The 13,722-nt window shown below is 49.5% G+C and overlaps 1 protein-coding gene across 2 annotated transcripts; it reads right to left on the reverse strand.

The window, feature by feature from the left end:
- Positions 1 to 706: 706 nt before the first annotated feature.
- On the reverse strand, positions 707 to 12,819 carry LOC131751852 (dehydrogenase/reductase SDR family member 4). 2 transcript variants are annotated; one of them, XM_059055687.2, is made up of 8 exons: positions 12,448 to 12,819; positions 11,113 to 11,290; positions 6,553 to 6,642; positions 4,191 to 4,261; positions 4,044 to 4,095; positions 3,606 to 3,740; positions 3,106 to 3,161; positions 707 to 1,246 (listed from the first exon to the last, which is right to left on the reverse strand). In XM_059055687.2, exons 1-8 carry the CDS (start codon positions 12,576 to 12,578, stop codon positions 1,132 to 1,134), a joined length of 828 nt encoding a protein of 275 aa, XP_058911670.1. In that variant the 5' UTR covers positions 12,579 to 12,819; the 3' UTR covers positions 707 to 1,131. The 2 variants fall into 2 exon arrangements, with proteins under 2 accessions (XP_058911670.1, XP_058911669.1); XM_059055686.2 differs by having other exon boundaries at positions 6,541 to 6,642; positions 12,448 to 12,818.
- Positions 12,820 to 13,722: the final 903 nt, after the last annotated feature.

Raw genomic sequence — 13,722 nt, forward strand, 5'->3', positions numbered from 1 at the left:
CCCCCCCGCCTCGGAGCGCCGGGTCTCCCGCCCCGCCCGGAGAGGTGCCGGACTGAGCATGCGCGCCGCGCCTCCGAGCCGCGTGAGACCCTGAGAGCGCTGGCGCCCACCCCTCCCGTCGGCTCTAGCGTGCTACGCCCTGTGCGTGTCGCCTGCAGCCCGGGCCATCTCCCGGAAGGGGGGCAGCATCCCCACTTTCCGTGTCACTCACTCCTCGGGCACCGTGAGCAGAACCCACTTCTTTTGTTCGTAGGTTGGGGACCCCTCGCCGGGTCATCCTTGCAAGGCTCCTCCCTTTTCACGGCTTGCTCGGGACCCGTCCAGCGCGTTCTCGCTGACCCTCGAAGGAAGGAACTCTAGGCTGAGGGCGATGCCGGCAGAGGACATGGTTGAATGTGGGGGAGTTCGTCCTTAGTTTTCCGCTTGCCCAGCCTCGGGGATCCCTGTGGTGTTCTTGGCACCATCCCCGCGGGTGTGAGGCCGAGAGCAGCACCTGGGAATTCCCATGCCACCTCCTCCCAGCTGGCAGCTCTGCAAACACCTCCACACCCAGCATTACGCTCAGGTCCTGGAGAGAGGGAGGAGGGTTAGGAGGATCCAGACTTAGTATCTGGGGGGATCTTAGGGGAATCCAGTCTGCTCAGATTTATGCTTTCTGCTCGGCTACCACACCTATGCACCCTACACTGAAAAACGAACACATTGATTCAAAGCATCATGATCATCTTTATTTTATTTGGACTTCATTTGTGAGTTGTTATTTTCCAACCCTGTTCCTTCCACTCCAGGTTCCTGCTCTCCCATCTCCCTCAAATTCCTCTGATGCCCTGAAAAAAAATATTAGTTGGTCTTTGCCGCGCTAGACTAAGCCCTCTCAGCAGGCCTGCCCTGTGCTCTCAAGGGAAGTCTTTATCCAAGGCCACAGAAACAGTGAGAGTCCTCATAAGACCACACCTTGACCCCAGAGAATGCTGGAGCTTTTCACAGAGCAGAATTGATATGGGGGGTTGGGGTTATGGTGTAAGGTGAGCAGTACGGTAGGCAGAGGTGGGGAAGGCCAGTGGATGGATGCTGGAACAGGACCCAGGAGATGGAGCCCAATCTCTGCGCTGGTGGATGTTCTCCAGGTCCTCAGAGGCGGGATGGCATCCCTCCAGCCACCACCACTGTCTCCCCAGTGATATAGCTGGCGTCTTCGGTGCAAAGGAAAGATACGATACCCGCACAGTCCTCTGGCTTGCCTATCCTGGGGAGGAGGGGAAAAAAGGAAGGGAGTAAAAATCAAACAGGGCATGAAATTTGCTTAATCAAGAAGTATCAGGTGATTTTTTAGGACCAGTGTACTGCCCATAAAATAGGGTTACCATGAATATAAGCTGTTATAATTCAGTATAAGCATTAATACTGTACTCTGCAAAAACCACTGCACATTATATTCATATAATATAGAGATACTTTGTTTTTTAGAGAACTCAGGACACCAAAATCCAAAGTTATATAGATAACCTGGTGCGCAGCTATTTCATTCTTCAAAGAATTTGTTTCACATGTGTGCATACTATTCAAGTGTCAGGGAGTCTGTGAGACAGTAAATGATTTGTTTAAAATGATTCCATTTGTACAGCTTCAATTCACAGACACCTTTTTCAGGAATCTATTTTTGTCCCTTAAAGTCATTTTGTGAGACTGTGCTAATTCTCAGTGTTTGTATCAGTGATTGCATAGTTAGGGAACACTTTAACCTAACTGCCATAGGATGCTCTAGAGGTGGGTAGAGTGGGTACCTCAAACCTAGAAGGCCTGGATTAGTGGTTCTCCACCCTAGCTGCACACTGTAGTCGTCCGAGAGGCTTAACTATCCCCACCCCCACCCCTGCCAAAGATGCCTAGGTTCTACCTTGGACCAATTGAAAAAGAATCTCTGGGAGTGGGGTCTGAGCATCTGTGGTTTCCAAGCACTCCAGCTAATGTGCATCCAAGACTGAGAAGCATGGGGCCGGATCATTCACTGTGGCTCAAGAGTGACAATACCCTGACTTATTAATGAGTTGTGAACTAGGCCAGCAGCTCATGCCTGACATCAGAATGGCTTTGGGAGCACTTGAGGATGTCTCCCTCCTCAAGTAGGCATTGCTGGTATGTGTCCTTGAGGAGACAAGGTGGAGGAGCTAAAGACAAGAGAGTTTCCAGAAGCCAGAAGCTGGAGAGAGGCAGGGAACTTAGAGGAAAGAGAGCCAGATGAAGGCACCTGAACAGTTCAGCCAACCCTTTGGGGAAGAGGCTAGTTTTCTTAGGCAAGGGGAGTTTTGGGACTTGGTAAAGCTCTTCATTCCTTTTATTTGGATTGTAGGATCATTAACCTGAGCTTTGGACACATGACTGTTTTTATTCAAGGGGAACTAACAAAAGCATGTTTTGGTTTTGGTTTTGGTCCCTCATCCTCAGGTTAGGGATGCCCAGAGGTGGAGGCAAACACCCAGGTGGAGAGAGGGGTCAGGGCCTCCCCCAGGGCTCTGCTCTGCTAAACCTGGATGCCTCTGAGTTTCGTTTCTGCAGTGGAAGCAGACTCCTTGCACACGCCACTGTAGTGATGCTGTGTTCAAGAACTTGTGAAATCTGTGTGTTTGAAGCAGAGGAGAGCATGCCTGTGTTGTCTGAAGGACCGAGAGTCGGCGAGCCCTGGGCTGTGAGGGACCATCTTTATCCTTCCTCGCCCTCCCCTTTGCCAGCCTTACCTTTTTTTTAAAAAAAATTATTTATTTAATTAATTTATTTTTGGCTGTGTTGGGTCTTCATTGCTGTTCACGGGCTTTCTCTAGTTGCTGCGAGCGGGGGCTACTCTTCGTTGCGGTGCACAGGCTTCTCATTGCTGTGGCTTCTCTTGTGGAGCACAGGCTCTAGGTGCATGGGCTTCAGTAGTTGTGGCACGCAGGCTCAGTAGGTGTGGCTTGTGGGCCCTAGAGCGCAGGCTCAGTAGTCATGGTGCATGGGCTTAGTTGCTCCGCGGCACGTGGGATCTTCCTGGACCAGGGCTCAAACCCGAGTCCCCTGCATTGGCAGGCAGATTCTCAACCACTCTGCCACCAGGGAAGCCCCCAGCCTTACCTTTTGAACTGCATGGTTGCTTTTAGGCTCTCCAGTCTTGCCTGGTCATCCCACAACTGCAGGAAAAAGGGAAATCTCTTCCTGTGAGGGACAGCGAGGGGAGAAACTGCCTGCCCTCACATCAATTGAAAGGGCGATGAAGAGGCACCCCCTTCACCTCCTAGTCCTTCCCAGCTCCCAGTCTCTACCCACTTCCCTCTTCTGCTCCATTCTCTTCAAGTTCTGTGAGGCATTTTCCTGGGTTGCCCCAGGTCTCACCCACTTAAGGAGATATGAAATGGCCTGAGTGGTATCTGAATTCCTCAGTCTCACTGTGCACCTCAGGAAAGGATCATATGGGGGTCTGGTCGGGACACATGGCTGGTATGGAGGGGGGATGTGGAAAAGTGCACAGATGGGGGGTAGAAGTGGTTGGGAGCTCAGGACCCAGGAGCTGGGCTTTTCTACCTGGGAAGATGCCTTTTAGGGTCCCAGTGGGATGCAGGACTCCCCTTCCTCACCATACGGCTGAAGCTAGTCTTGATGAGTCCAGGTGCCAGGCAGTTCACCCTAATGTTCCTTTGGGCCAGCTCTAAGGCCAGGTTCTTGGTGAGGCCCAGCAAGGCTGTTTTACCAACATTGTAAGGGCCCAGGCCCTGAGGAAAAGAGAGAATGGGTTAGTCTCTTCAATTCCAGTTCATTCTTGGTTCTTAACATAAGATATAAAGGGTTATAAACAGATAATAGGGTATCTCTTGTAATGGAGGGTCCCAGTTAGAAAACTGTCTTGTGGTTAAACCTCCCCTAGGTTAGCGTTTGTGGAAGCAAGGCCTCTATTTTGCTGGAAGGTACTTGGTGATGTGATTCCAAAAGGGGACACAAACTTCTTAGGGTGACTGGAAGGGTAGAAGGTACAGGATGGAGGAAGGGATAAAAGTAGCAGAAAAGGAGGTTCTTACAGGAAATGGTCTGTAGGCTCCTACGGAGGCCACAATCACCACTGAGCCACCTCTGGAAAAAGAACAGAATGACCCTCTTGCCATGGACACCCTCCCCTCAGCCTTCAGGGGGCCCATTGAACGCAGGCTCCCTCTTGCTCTCTGTACCCTCGTTTCTCCATCTCTGGCACCACGGCCTTTGTCATCAGGGCTGTGGCCTTCACATTAATGTCCAGAACCTGCAACAGAGAGAAGAGGGGCAACAGCATGAGGGAAGAGGGCTGCTGAAGGCAGGGCAATGGGGAGTTACAGTGTAGTTCCCAGGATCTGTTTGTTAGGGCTGGCAGAGATCCTAGGGATGATTTACTTGGCCTTACAAGTGAAGAAACCGAGGCCCAGGGAGAGGTGGCTTTCCCCAGTTTATTCAGTTAGAGAATGACACATTAGGTTCGGGTGAGAAAGAATGGAGCCTGGTTCAGCTTGTTTCCTAAGTATGATTTGACCCAGAATGGGCCTGAACTCTCAGGGCTGCCTTGGACTTGAGCTGGATTTTCTGTGTGTCTTCCAACTAGGGAGAGCCTGGAACTGGATGGCTTCCTGGACCTGGCCCAGAGTGTGCCGTGTTTCTCAGGGGAAATGTGGCCTGACCTCAGGCACTTGGGGTTGTTCCAGCACTTTTCTGGCTTCTGAGCTTAGGGAGTGAGATGCTCTTGGCCCTCCGGGATGGATTGTCTGGCTGGACATGTATTGGCAAGTGGGATCATGAGGAGGCACTTCTGGGGGAGCTGGAACATAGTCTACGATCAAAACCCCACATCTGTAATTTAAAACAAATGCATGACCCTTGTTTACATTGTTCCAGGCACTGCTGGGATAGTCCCCTCCCATACCCCCCATGCAACTTCTTATTTAGAAAATTTTCACTCTTACAGAAAAGTTGAAATAGAAGGACAATGAATATCCAGATATCCTTTACCTACATTCACCAACTGTTCACATTTTGTACCATTTGCCCTATCTATGTACCTATGCAGGTTTTCCTTACCCTTGGAAGGTAAGTTGCAGACATTCTAATGCTCTAGCCCTAAAGACTTTAGCATTATTTCCAAAGAATAAGGATGTTCTTCAACACCACCATCCATTATCACACCCTAGAAATTTAACATTGATAATCATGATTTTACCTAATATACTGTCTATAATAAAACTTCCCCAATTGTCCCCCAAATGTTCTTATTTTTTTTAAAGTCCAGGGTTCAATCAAGGATCAACCATTGCATTTAGATTTGATATACTGTGATATTAAAAAAAAAGCCAACTAAACCGGTTTGCAGGGCAGAAATAGAGACACAGATGTAGAGAACAAACGTATGGACATCAAGGGGGGAAAGTGGCAGGGTGGTGGGGGTGGGGGTGTGATGAATTGGGAGATTGGGATTGACATGTATACACTGATGTGTATAAAATGGATGACTAATAAGAACCTGCTGTATAAAAAAATAAATAAAATAAAATTCAAAAATTCAAAAAAGAAGCCAACTAAAAAGAAAAATTACTTGTTTTATAACTGATTTTCATGTGGTCTTTGTTCAGACTGCTCATGAAAGATGTTTCTCTACTTTGAAGAATATCAATCAGGAACTGATTCACTGAAGAGTATTTTGGCACTTTGGTCTCTATGTCTGTGAAACACTGATAAACTAGAATATTTTAGTATCCTTAAACTTCAGTGTTGAGAAATTATGGATGACATCAGGGTAAAAAGCAAAACCATGGGAGATCATGAAAAATTTAGCATTTTCAAATCAGGTGGGGATATTAACCTCAGTAAAGAAAGACAAATATTTTAATTAAGGCTTTATAATTAAAGAATGTAGGTGTGTGAAATATATTATAAATATAATGTAATTGTACACATTCACATGAAAACTAATATTCTCATTCTTGAATTTAGACATCTCGATCTCAGATGTTCTAGACATTGGAGTTAAAAAGGAAAAAGCGCAGGTCTTTTTAAAAGGCTGTATTTTATAAAGTGGCAACTTAGTTAATTTCACCAGAGTTGATATTTCACTTAACTAGCAGCTATTAAAGTTTTCCAACTAATCAAAAATCATTCTTTTTTGGCAGCTGAAAAGGGGAGGGGTGGCGTGTTAAGTCTGAGCGTACTAGTCATTGGCATATTAGCTGCCCTGTCTGCTGGAAATAAACCAGGAAGGAGAGCCTGGATAAGCCCATGGAGTCGAGGATGGGGGAGATGATGGGGGAGGGAGGCAGAAGACGGTTAGCAAGGAGCAAATGAAGACAAAACTGGGGAGAAGCAGAAATGAAAGAGAAGGGCAGGGACAGATGAAGCCCCCCACCCCGCCATTTGCCCTTTACCAGGTGCACTGCAGGCGTGTGGCAAATTGCAAGGATTCCTCACATTTACACTGCACTTGACAAATACATTATAAAAGCAGACTGAGTGTGTGCTGTCTTCTGAGGCCCATCCCCTGCTGCTCTTGTCCCCTCTCACCTTGTCCCATACCTCCTCGGTGACATCCATTAAGTTTCCAAAGAAAGGGATGACGGCAGCATTGGAGACCAGGATGTCCACGCCCCCATGAAGGTTCACAGCCTAGAGAGGAGTAAGGTCTGAGTTAGGGCTGCAGGACAGTAAGGGAAGTGCATTTATCAGTGTCGATAAAGAATTCCTTCTTAGGAACAGTTGTCAAAATGATTTCTTTTCCTTAAAACATTTTCTCTCCAAAACACCCCAAGCTCTGCTGCTAAAACATTTAAGGTCGTCTCATTTCTTTGGCAGTCTTTTCTTCCTGCCCCCACTTCTGAGGCTGTCACTGACCCTTTGTTCTTTAGACTTTCCCTTTGGGAGGTCCTTTATTCTCATGGCCTCAGATCTTGCCTCAAAGTCCATTTCTAGACCCTTCCTCTTTTTTCCCAGCCCCATTTCTCTCAGTGCTTACTGTCCAGTTCTCCTTGAATGAGTTACCATTATCTCAAACTCAGCCTGTCCACACGTACCTGAACGGAGAAACAAGTTTAAATAGACCTATAAGGACTTCCCTGGTGGCGCAGTAGTTAAGAATCTGCCTGCCAATGCAGGGAACATGGGTTCGAGCCCTGGTCTGGGAGGATCCCACATGCTGCGGAGCAACTAAGCCCGTGCGCCACAACTACTGAGCCTGCACTCTAGAGCCCACGAGCCACAACTACTGAGTCCGTGTGCCACAACTACTGAAGCCCACGGGCCTAGAGCCCGTGCTCTGCAACAGGAGAAGCCACCGCAATGAGAAGCCCATGCACCACAACGAAGAGTAGCCCCCGCTCACCACAACTAGAGAAAGCCCGCACAGTCACGAAGAACGAATGCAGCCAAAAAAAATAAAAAATTAGACCTATAGAAAGTTGCTGGGCTTCCCTGGTGGCGCAGCGGTTGAGAGTCCGCCTGCCAATGCAGGGGACACGGGTTTGTCACCCAGTCCGGGAGGATCCCACATGCCGTGGAGCGGCTGGGCCCGTGAGCCATGGCCGCTGAGCCTGCGTGTCCAGAGCCTGTGCTCCGCAACGGGAGAGGCCACAACAGTGAGAGGCCCGCGTACCGCAAAAAAAAAAAAAGTTGCCACTCGGGCCTTTGAGATCACCTAGCCCAACGTCCTCATGGTGAAGGTGATGAAACTAAGGTCCAGGGAAGTTAATTTCTCAAGGTCATATAGCTCAGTAATGACCTATCAGGGCCAGCTAAGAAGAGGAGGCCTGCTCATTCGGTCTCTGGGAAAGGTGAAGTGATTTGCTCAGGGCACAAGGCTAGTTAGTAGTGGCAGAACTTACACTCTAACCCAGAGCTAATTCATAAGAGTCCTTCAAAAGTGAGTCGGGGTCACTATGAAACTGGCTACCCAGGAGAGCCATGTTAGAGAGGATGCTGGCTTGGGCTTAAAGCAGTTCCACACTCAGTTATGATGCCATTTCTCCCTTCCCCCCACTCCCTGCTTTTATTTTTTTGGCCTGGAGGCATGGAAGATTCAAGGCAGAAACTGAGATTTAAACTGGGAAAACTAAGAGAGGCAACATCTCACTTCCTTAATAAATTGTAAGTAGGTGGTGAAGGCACGTGCTGGAGTAACGAGTAGCCAAACAGAATCTGCCAACATTATGCCATGCTGCAACCAGACTTCGCATTGGCCCAGAATTGGTAATTTTGATGCCTTGGGCAAGCGGCACTAAATGGGCCCTCAACCAACTTTGTGCTTCCGGATTTGGCACACAGAGGTGTGTTATTAACAATCTGCTAGCTCCTGTTTTAACTAATTATTCTTGCTAACTAGGTGCTAAGCTCAGTTGCTTCCACACTGCTGAGGGGATGCCTGGGCTGTCAACATGTAAATTTAACAAATTTTAAAATCACATAATCTTTGCAAACCTGTATCAATAGTCTCTTGCACTCTCTAAATTTTGATGTCCTGGCACAAAGTCCCAGTCACCTGCCTTGGCTCTGTATAAGTTTCATGATGAGGAAAACACGGTATGCGTTAGAAAGTGATGTGTGCTGGGCCATGTGCGGGTGTGTTTGGGGGTGGGGAGATAGTGGGTTGCAGCAGAATCGCCTGGAGCCCTTTTCCACTTCTGCTGTGTATCCTGTCCCCTTCTCTTTGTAGGCCTATCAGCATAGAGAGGAGGGAAGGCTGGCTTTTGACTGAACAGACAGAGAACCCTGGAAAATTAATGGCAAAGCTACTATGACCACCCAGGTGTCTTCTAAGGCTCGCTCTAAATTGTGTGATTGCTACTCTGTGTTCTGACAGGTCTATTTTTTATTTTTAAAATAAATCTATTTTATTTATTTATTTATTTTTGCCTTTTTGGCTTTGTGGTACATGGGTGTCTCATTGTGGTGACTTCTCTTGTTGCAGAGCACAGCCTCTGGGCGTGCGGGCTCAGTAATTGTGGCACACGGGCTCTAGAGCGCAGGCTCAGTAGTTGTGGAGCACTGGCTTAGTTGTTCGCGGCATGTGGGATCTTCCCGGACCAGGGCCTGAACCCGTGTCCCCTGCACTGGCAGGTGAATTCCCAACCACTGCTCCACCAGGGAAGCCCAGTTCTTTTTTTTTTTTTTAAAGTAGAATCAAGTGGAGAAGCAGTTAATCTGGTTTCGGCTCACGACACCTTTGAGAAGCTTTGAGGTGCAGATTAGGAAGCCACTGGGGGGTAACCATCCTCAGGGCAGCAGCTTCTCTCATCACAGGTAGTGGCTGGCAATCGGCAGGACGCATCTCAAACTGCTAACAAGTATCCTATCATTCTCCACTCGACATTGGACATTCAAACTACTTGAGAGTCAATTTTGATTCATCCCTCCTATTTCCCATTTCTTGTCACCGGCCAGGAAAAAAAAATATCTTGGTTGGTTCCCACTAAATGTCTCTTGGGCGCATCTGTTCTGGTCCTACTGCCACTGCTCTTACCTAAGTAACAGCATAAGCTTCCTCCCTGATGTCCTTGGCTCAGAGTCTTCTTTTCCCCAATATATCCTTCCTCCCAGTACCAGATTATTGTCTTTTAATAACCATTTTCACCTTGCTCAAAACCTCACATGGCTTCTTATTTCCTCCAAGAACGTCTAAACTCCTTTGGGAGGCCACGGAGGCCCGTGTCCCCAATCCTTCCCACCCGGCCCATTTCCTACCAGCCCTCTCAAGCCTGTGCTCTCTCTCTGCTGTGGGTTCACAATGCTCCCCTCTCCCCTTCCGTCCTTCCTTGGCTGTCTTCTCATTTTGCAGGGTCATCTGGAATCCCAGTCCTATGCCATCTGCCCAGCCCCATGTTCTCTTCAAGGTCTAGTTCAAACCCACTTCTAGGCCAGAGCTGCAGGACGGGTAGAGTGGACCTGATGAGGGTCCAGAGGTCATTTTCCCAGCAGGAATTTGACACTAAGTGGACACATACATTTCATACGCCTAGTCACTAGTTGGCCCAGGATCCCAGGTGGCTCCCTCACCCTGAGGATCAAGGTCTCAATCTCAGGCTCTGTCCAGCTGCCTATGTCAGGCAAGGTGGCTTTCTTGGACCCCCATTTGGCTCTCTCCAGTGCACATCTGAGCATTTGCCAAATGACTCCTGACAAACGGAATAATCTTATGCTGTCTACTATACCACCACCTACCATCATTTCATGTCCTCCTTGTCTAAGATTATCCCAATTATTTCACCATCTTTCATTCTGTTAGCACAATATCCTTTGCTTTCCCTTCTTGGGCAGATTCTCCCTTTTACTCCAAGAAGTAAAGGGTGTGCCCTGAGCCTAGGGAAGAGCAGGCCTCCTTTGTAAAATGTTCATATTTTCTTATGCAGCTGGAAGACTGGTGCCAAGCACCAACTCAGACACTGGCTTAGACACTGTCTTGGAGGCTAAAGTCCAAGTGGGCACCTAAGGCCTGACCTGACGGGGAAATGCCTGGTAGTCTGTAGGTAGCTTGGCAATTCTGGGTTGGCTCACATCTCTTCTCTTACTAACTGTGGGACCTTGGGATGTTGATACAGCTTTCTGAACCAGTCTTTAAACAGGGAGACTAATCCTGGCCTTGCTTGGGTTGTTGTTTGGAGAGAACCTGCAAAAGGCTCGAAACAAAGTGCATGGCACACAGTAGGTGGTTGAAACCTGATGGGCTGCCTCCTGTAGGTTCCCCGAGACTCGACTTTATAAGCTGAAAAACAGGGATTGACTGTTTATTAGCTCAGAGTGGGAATACCTATTTTGCAATTGTATTTACCCTTTTAATCTGCCCAATTAGATTGGAAAGCCAGGACCAGCTGTTTTTTTTGGGGGGGAGGTGTCCCAAGGCACAATGCAGAGTTGAAACAGTAGAGTGGTTTTTTGATTCTCTGACTGAGATGGGATGATTCTCTGAGGCAGAACAGAAAGGCACACAATAAAAATGTGCTGGTGGACTGGAGTGGGTATGCAGATCGCACTGTTGTGTTTTAGTTAACAGTGCTGGCTTGGATTACACCCGTGCTGTCCAGGAAAGTCAGCTCAGGCTGGCTCCCTTCTGCTACCTCCTGGCTCTGCGCCCATATCCTTGCTGCTCACCGTGGCTACCAGCCGCTCTCGGTCCTCACCCTTCCCCACATGGCACACGGTGCCCGTCACACTCAGCCCCTCCCCGTGCAGCGTTGCCACTGCCCGATCCACGTTCTGCTGCTTCCGGCTGCTGACCACCACGTGGGCCCCATCCTGGGCCAGACGCCGGGCGATGGCGAAACCGATCCTATGGGCAGAGAGAGATAAGGACTTTTAAGTTGGTACAGGAAAAGAGGGTGAGAGCGTGGGCTCCTGAATCAGATTGCCTGGGCTTTGAATTCCAGCTTTCTCTCTGTACAACCCCCATGTGTTAGATAGGGTTAACGGCACAGCCATTACCATATAAATGGACATGCTTAGCATACTTTTGGCACTGGTTTACTTATTTTTCTTATGGTTTTGGCCTTCAGTCTAGGTTCCCAGGAAGTGATATCACCTTCCACAGGTGCCACCACAGGTCACAGGCCCCATACCCTGTAGGGACTGAGGAGAGAGAGATGAGCTAGGGGTATAACAAGCAGCAGCTATTTCCATGACTGGAGGGTCTCACTCAGAAAAGCCTCTACCCCCAAATATCTTCCTTACTAGTCTACATCATCTCAATATTCTATCTTTAGTTACTTTTGGGGGTACATGTGAAAGTGGGGGTCTCTGGTTACAATCGTAAATTTTTTACATACTCCCCTGGGAGAAAGGGTTACACATTTTGCACTTAGCCATTAGCATTTCCCATTCATTTGTATTTTAGATTTGTGAAGAGCTGGCAGCTAGCAGGGTTCTGTGGGAGTGAGAAACAGGGTAGACAACAGTGGTTGGTGAGACACGGGCTGGGCAAGAGAGGCCAAAATGTACTGAACTAAACAAGAATGTGGACACATGGCTTTTGTGTCCCCTCAAGGTAAGGGGCGCAGTTCTATGAGACTCCTGGGGTGCCAAAATGGGGTGTCTGGAACATTTCCACAGTCGGTGCAGGTAGTGGATAGGATTTTTGGAATCTGGACTGTCTTGGATTTCTGGCGTCTGGTCTTCCCAGACTCTAGGTGGGGCCAGTTGACCCGGGCAGCCCAGAACCCTGGGAGATGGGATTGACGGGGGCGGGCAGCACCCAGGTGGCACAGTCGAGCCAGAGGCAGCAGTGACAAGAGGGCTGGCAATTGCAAGGTTCGTGGGGGAGGCGATTCCGAGGGGACTGTAGGCCAACCACGTAGTTCCTTTCTTCCCGGGCCGAAACTGGCCACACGTAAGGCCTGAAGATGGGGCACGGGAGGCCAAGGACAAGGGGTTAGTACCTGTTTGCAGACAGCGGGGGCCTCCGAGACTCGAGACTCGGGCTCGGGCACTCACCCGTCAGTGGAGGCCGTTACTAGGGCCACCTTATTCTCAAGCGGCTTCCGGCGCGCCACCGCGGAGCTGGCCATCCGCACCGACTTCCACGTCCGCGCACAGGGACCCAACAGTAGCCCTGCCTTTTGCATGGAGGCGGCCGGTTCAGGGTTCTGCGCCGCCTAGGAGAGGTGACGGGGGCGGGGCGAGGGGCGAGCCACCTCCCCGCCCTGCTGCCCGCTCGGAAGCCAGATCCCCTCCCCGCTCCCAGCTCCCCACCAGTCCTAGAGCGGAACAGCTTGTCCTGTTCCGCGCGGGCCCTTGGCGCAGGGAGCCGGCTGTGGCCGCGGCGCCCCTCAGTCCCCTGCTCGCCCCGGCCAGCCGGTGTGGGGCGGTTCCGTCGGTTCCGGTTCCCTTTAGGGCTGCTCCCGCCTCCGGGAGTCCGTAGACTTTCCTGTCCTCCCGCCCCTCCTTTCACATCTGCTTGCCCACGTCTTTTCTTGGGGGAGAGGGGACTTTGAGTTGGTTGCTTTTGCTTCCCAGAACCTCAAGATGGACTTTGTTTTCCAAGAAAGTCTGGGTCCACATTTGTGACAGCCCACAGGAAGGCAAGTGTTTTAAGATTGACCAAGGGGGTGAGGCCCGTAGCCCCCATGGAGCCCACCACGTGAGGGTCTCAGGTGAGGCTGCAGGAGCCTGGGAGAGACACGAAGTGCGAGGCAGCTGGGTAGGCCTGCCCTGCCCTTCACTCTGGCTCAAGTTCTCCTCCATCCCCACAGGCCTGGAGGGCAGATTCTGATCACCAGTGGTAACCAGTGTGCAGAATTAAAGATCCTGACAGGACAGGATCTCTTATACCCTCCACTGCAAGAGGACTTCTCCATTTTCAGGCCTAAGTGGTAGCAAGGATGCTAGAGAGTCCCCCAACAAGTGGTGGAAATTCGGAGAACTCAGGAGCACTCAAGTTCTCCATAATCACTATGTACCCAGGTCTTAGCCTCCATCCTAGTTCAATAAATATTTGTTGAATGTAAAAGCACTTTATAAACTGTAAACTACTAAACACATAAGTAATTATTGCCACCATAAAGTAATTATTATGGCCGCCACAGGCCAGGCTCTTCTTTGTAAACTGAGGGTGCTGGAGTAGATAATGGATAAGGTCCTCTCCAGCTATAAATTCTGTGTCTGAGACTTCAGCCTCTGCTCTGCCAAGTGGGCTGAAATAATCTCCCTCCTGGTTTTCTGGGAGAATTAATAAATCTGTATGGCTTATGATACACTGTAGAAAGGCCC

The sequence above is a fragment of the Kogia breviceps genome, chromosome 3, assembly GCF_026419965.1.
Source record: "Kogia breviceps isolate mKogBre1 chromosome 3, mKogBre1 haplotype 1, whole genome shotgun sequence".
Lineage (NCBI taxonomy): Eukaryota > Metazoa > Chordata > Mammalia > Artiodactyla > Physeteridae > Kogia > Kogia breviceps.

Bases quoted from the DNA above. Each gene is read 5' to 3' on its own strand.
- LOC131751852 (XM_059055686.2), bottom strand. From the start codon at position 12,578: ATGCAAAAGGCAGGGCTACTGTTGGGTCCCTGTGCGCGGACGTGGAAG. The intron at 4,262-6,540 runs GTGAGAGGGGAC...TCTCTGTTGCAG, and splicing joins CCGAGGAGGTATGGGACAAG to GTTCTGGACATTAATGTGAA. The intron at 1,247-3,105 runs GTAAGGCTGGGG...CCTCCTCCCCAG, and splicing joins GCAACCATGCAGTTCAAAAG to GATAGGCAAGCCAGAGGACT.